The sequence below is a fragment of the Cyprinus carpio genome, chromosome B13 (assembly GCF_018340385.1).
Source record: "Cyprinus carpio isolate SPL01 chromosome B13, ASM1834038v1, whole genome shotgun sequence".
Lineage (NCBI taxonomy): Eukaryota > Metazoa > Chordata > Actinopteri > Cypriniformes > Cyprinidae > Cyprinus > Cyprinus carpio.
In genome coordinates, this window is record NC_056609.1 from 27,531,535 (window position 1) to 27,537,534 (window position 6,000).

General features: G+C 38.4%; 1 protein-coding gene across 10 annotated transcripts in view; it reads right to left on the reverse strand.

Moving 5' to 3' along the window:
* LOC109100701 (fibroblast growth factor receptor 2) overlaps positions 1-5,467 on the reverse strand; it is a 50,585-nt gene extending 45,118 nt beyond the window's left edge. For 4 of the 10 annotated variants that reach the window (XM_042737527.1, XM_042737525.1, XM_042737526.1 and 1 more), the window contains exons 1-2: positions 4,904-5,467; positions 2,074-2,333 (exon numbers count right to left, since the gene is read on the reverse strand). In XM_042737527.1, coding sequence (XP_042593461.1) covers positions 2,074-2,257 — 184 coding nt within the window. In that variant the 5' untranslated portion in view covers positions 2,258-2,333; positions 4,904-5,467. The remainder of the gene's footprint in view (positions 1-2,073; positions 2,334-4,903) is intronic. The other 6 variants (XM_042737529.1, XM_042737524.1, XM_042737521.1 and 3 more) reach the window with 2 other exon arrangements.
* Between the last annotated feature and the right edge of the window lie 533 nt (positions 5,468-6,000).

A 6,000-nucleotide genomic window follows, 5' to 3' on the forward strand; every position in this document is an offset into this window, starting at 1 on the left:
TCCCTCCAGGGGTGAGTGTTTAATGGCAAGCTTTTTTTGTTGTACTGATACATATAGTGTTCATTGGTACAAAAAGTAAACATGTATAGCACAACCATTCAACTACTTGAGTTGCGTCTGTAACACAAGAAACTGGTGTGGTTAGCGCTCTCCACCTTTCACCAAAACCTCCCAGCCTTTCCGCATCACATGACACCACTTAATCCTCCGTCACATGACCTCTCGTAATGACCTCTCGTAATCTTCAATCATATGATAGGAGAGAAAAGTGCAAATCGTCTTACAAAGTTCCACAACATACACCACTTAGCATTAGAAGATGAAAAATTAAGCATCTGACTATGGACAAAAGATAACTAGTAGAACAATGCACCGTGATATTGCGCAACAGAACGTCTTTTGTATTTGAGACGTTAAGCAAGGCTTTACTCTTAAAGAAACAGTTCATCCAGAAAAACAGAATCTCTCACTTACTCACCCTTGTGTCATTTTAAACAAGTGTAAGTTTCTTTATTTTGTGGAAAGCAAGATATTTGAAAACATTTCCAAGCTGCTCTTTTCCATAAAAAGGAAGAATAAGAGAAGTTTCAAGGATAAAAAGCAACATATAAAAGTCTACTCCAATTTTCAGTGAATAACAACTTAAATTTCATTTTTAACAAATCTTTATCAAAAGACGGTGAACATTTTAATCCTTAATTGTTAAAAATGGCTTTAAAAGCTGTTTGGAAAGAGCAGAAATTCTTCAAAACATCTTGCTTTGAATTCTCAGTAGAAAGGAAAGCCAAGCAGGTTTTGAACAAGGTGAGGTTGAGTAATGTCAGAATTTTATTTTAGATTGAACTTTCCATTTAACCCTACTATGGACCTCCTTTAACCCTGAGGTCAAAGGGCATCTGGAAAGTGTTGGTTGGGGGTGGGGTGGCCGCTTCCAGTGATTGTGTTTGACAACCCTTTAATTAACATAGTGATTAAAGCCAGAGGAACAAAAGCAGACTTATCCAACGCAACAGTTTTCATTACCTGCTGCCCCAAACGAAATGGAAAAATCACATCAATAATCGCAACTACTAATGGTAGAATGTGGCAAAACTGGGCCAGGACACGGCACTGGGAATTCACCCCTTCAGAAAGTGCCAAAGAAGCAAATAAAATGAGTGTTTTTACTTAGAGTTAGGATTGAAGATGATGACAAACCACATCCCGTTAAAAGGAAGTTAGGAAACCTCCAAAAAGAGCGGAGCGGAGAATCTCTCGTTTCATTTTAATTCAGATCTGAAAGCATATAAGGTTTATTTTCTTCCCAAACAAACTAATACGGGTTGGTTTGCATCTGCATGCCAAGCAAGCAGGTATGTGTGTGGTCCTCAACTCTGAACAACATTAAACTCAGACAGATGGAGAGAGAGAAACTATGGGGGGAGAAAGGAAAAGAGACGTTACGAGTGGAACCACAAAAATCCTAAAAGCGACTCTTTTGAAACGAGCTGCTGTGAGTATATAGCATACGAAAAATAATTCCATACATTATGAAACCTCAGGGTTCTCAGTTCAAAGATGCCAGATATACGCTTAAACCGCTTTCTTCACATAATTATCGGAGTTTCAAAGACGTGCTCCATGCAAAAGAAGTACTTCCTAGGGTTTGCATTCAGCTATTCATAAAACCTCCAAACCACACATCATTGCAAACCAGCACCTCCTCAGAACTTTCCTGGCTGTCTTGAAGGGCTGAACACAACCGTTTATGAAAAGTTTAATCCCATAAATCTGCACTAACTAATGATGTATGAAGCCATGAGGAATCCTACCTATTCCACGAGAAATTCCGTGCGGCAATGTTTTGTTTCACCCAAATTCATTATTTTCCCCAAGACTTCCCCGAATAAAAACCAAATATTTTCACACATAGGTGCAGCTGCGTAGGAAAAGAAGGTTGTTTTTATAGCGATTAAGCAGTAAAGAAGCATCTGTTTCCCTGTCACCGCTGAAGTATCGAGAATTCCTAATAAGATCCTGCTGTAAAATCTAGGAATGTTCCTCGAATGATATTCCATCGCTCTTATTCCTTACCTTCACGTTCACTCGCAGTCTCCACCTTTTCAGCAATCTTTGACGATGGCCTTGCCACGGACGCCGTTGCCAGGGTCAAAAGCAGGAGTGCACCCAGAAGCCACCCCCGGGTGGACATCCCGTCAACAGTGGGCGTGTCTCCCCATCCCCCCCTCCTCGGCCTCCCCCTGGACACGGATCCCATCTGAGGGGCACCACCCAACCATGAACTGCAGGCTGTACGGTCGGTCACTCACTGGAATTCCCACTGATCACCTGGGCTGAGGAGGGCAGCAGAGAGGACAGTGATGGGGCAGGGCATCCCCAAAATAAAAACAAGAGGAGAAACAATTAGGGAAAAAAAGTATTTTTGCCATACACAATCCATAAAACACTCTAGTTAAAATGCCATAGCATGGCCCTACATATCTAGTGTGAATATTTTTAAATCAGTTGATTCTGAAATACAGCTATATCTTGCAGAGAGTGCGTGGGCCTAGTTATGAAAGAGACGGATAGAAACTAAAGATCCACGTGTCAAAATGCTGTTAAACGAGCCTTGCCACAGACATACCAAAGCTCTGATGCTTTAGACCTACCTATCTGACACCTACACAAACTAACCCGACAAAACACCTCCGTCAGCCACTGCCTCTGCAACTTTGGCTAACTTTCTGCAGAACTGACAGGCTGCTAATGTAGAAGACCATTTTCCAACATCACTATTAAACAGTGATTTATTTTATCAGGGCGCTAATTCATTTAGCAAACAAACTATTTTTGTTCCCATGTATTGGTTTAAATACATTTAGACATTTGGTAGACACTTTTATCCCAAGCATTAAGATATACATTGATCTACATATTTAACTTTCTAACGATCTATCTCATCACTTCTATCACATGACTTGCATTCCATTCTTATTCTAAAAGAAACAACTTTATTGGCAGTTTAGAACTCATTTGCACAAACAAAATGTGATTTCAAACATTCAAAACAAGACCACTGAAAATGAATGGAGATCTGGCGCGTGAATGCAGTATTGATCTGTTCTGTGATCGTGCGCGTGCATTTATAGCAGTTTTTAATGCTTTGGGGATGATTGACAGCTGGTGGCGTTCCAGTTTTTTTTTTTATTTAATTTTATTTTTTGACCGTGAGAGGTGAGCAATGCAGGATTTTGATGCTGTAACACGAGCTCGGACACGAGCACTGTAATTTATTCTCTTTTCTAATCATGCGCCATTCAATAAACTTCACAGGTTTGATTACTAACGTTAATGCAGATCGCAAGACGCATTTTTGCTCATGCTGGATAGTGCTTCCCGGGTTTGCTGCATGAGCAGGCTTTTGAAAAAGATTTCCCAATGCAATACATGACGTCACCTTTAGAGAACTTTTCTCGCAAAGCGTTGTTTTAGTAGACTCCTGTCTGCGGCACGTAATGCGTGCAGAAGCAATCTGAAGGCGTTAATCAGCGTCCAACAAAGGATGTAATGCCAATGCAAATAAAAACACTGATATTCCCCTGGAATCAGCTGTACTGTGTTTTTGATTACATTTGAATTGTTACTTGAACCTAATGGTCGTTCTTTATCGAGGACCATTATAAAAGTAAAAACAAAACAAAAAACAACCCTAATGAGTTTATCATGATTTTATTATTGAAAACTAACTAGATCACTTTGTGAATGGACAGATTTGATCATTAGGTCAACTCTAATTAGCATCTAAATTATGATTAGATTAGAGTTTGCAAATAATATAGAGCTTTGCTCTGTGAGTTTATCACTAAGAGGCTATTTACTAAGGAAATCCAAAACCCAATTATTAATAATGGCAAAGTAAACTTTCTAAAGCAAACGTGTCAGTCTGTTTCATTTTTATAAGATCTTTATATGTGTCCACAGATTTGAGGGCAGAAAGCCTGAGGATACTTTAATTGCCACTACAATGATTAAACGACACTATAAAAAAAAAAAAGAAAGGGAAAAAAAATAAAAGGAAACAACAGGTAGGCCAGACTGTTCCAGAAAACACACACACAGAGAAATGGTTGCTTTTTAATTCTGAATCCAAATTTGAATTTAAATAGATTTGAGTGTTCTAAAAATGTGCACGTTTTAAATGATTGCCCTGTTTAATGCATTAAAATCAAATTTTTTGAAAATCATTATGCTTGAGGAGGAGCTACAAATATAAGTGGTGATTTAACCATTTTGACTTATTTTTGACTTTATGCAATATTTCACAACAATAACAAAAAACGTTCATATATCAGGTTTTTATGACCGTTTACTTTTATGATTTTTTTATATCACGTATTACATTAGCGTTGGCTTTCATTTAAGACGACAGTTTAAAATTCTATGTTTTCTGATAAAGTGATAGTAGGCTATCACCTATATAGTAGATGTTTCATAATAAGCATACATTCATAATTTTACACTTTGCAAGCTGTCTTTATCTTTATATATATATATATATATATATATATATATATATATATATATATATATATATATATATATATACATTAAAAAGCAAGCAAGAAAGTGTGCATACATTTAAATAAACTAAGTGAATATATTTAGCTAAATAACCTTGACAAAAGAGTCTGACAAGGCCATCACAAAAGATAGAAGTTATGACATTTTCAGTGGACTCCACGTAACCTTAGATATAGCCTAGAATTTTGTGCGCATTTAATGTAATATATAACCATATTTAGTTGAGATACATTTCCGTATTATAAAAGTTAAAGGTAATGAAACATGCGAAAAAGTTGCATTTCCATGAAAGACGAGCAAACCTGCGCTTAAAATATAAACAGAAACACAAGTAACTTACAGAGAAGGAGCTGCTAGTGAAGTTCAGGATCCGCATATAAACAGGGAGCTCATGGGCCGAATCCAGTCAGGAATGCGACCAAAACTATTCCCTATTCCCAAATCCAACGGGGCACTAACGACAGGATCGCATGCCAATAGCGACCCACCGACAGCATCCGTGCGCGCTTGGGTAAATCCTTCCAGAAGAGGAAAAAAATTACGCGTCCCAGAAACTTTTTTTCGTCCGTAAACCAAGTAGCTGTTGCTTCACCAGACGGCTCGTGCAAACGCGCATCAGCCTTCAGCTACACGAGATGCGACATTGCAACTAACACCGAATAAAACATCCATCCCAAAATACACATCCAGTGACACGAGCGCAGTCTCTGAGGATACTGGCTGTTCTCAGACGCTTTGTCAGGTTTACACAGATTTTTTCTCTCTCCTTCCAACCCCCTGAAGAAATGTCACTCCCCCCTGAAACCCGAGACGTTTCCTGGCTGATAGTTTTGGGACTCGGTCTTTCTCCTCCAATCACAGACCTCGGAGCTGGAGCTCCCTCCGAGCGAGCGACTCGAACAGTTCTGCGCAATCCTGCAAAGTTTGTCCGGAACTGGGGGTCTCCTTCCTCCCCTGCACGAGCTCCAGTGCTGCAGAATGCCATACATTCACCGCAACAGCGCCACCTAGTGGCAGATCTGTCGGATTATTAACCCTTTGGGGGCCCCAGAGACCCCCGGGCCTTTTAAATTGCATACATACTTGGGTCGTGACACTTTTGACATTTTAAAACATTCTATCGGACAAAGTATGTCTGTAAAAGTTAAGAAATTGCATTGTGACATCTTAAAGATTCATTCAGTATATGTTGATTTTTTTTTTTTTAATGCAATAATATGTTGAGAATTTAATATGGATATTTTCACAAACATCCAGTTTTACTGTACTGGACAATTTAAGATCATCCACTGCTGACAAATCTAACAAAATAAAGATTTAAAATGATTCAGATTTTTTTTTTTTTTTTTTTTTAAGAATTCTTACCAAGACTGCATTTATTTAATCACAAACACAGTAAAACATTTTGAAATATTATTTGAAATCATGTTAGAATGA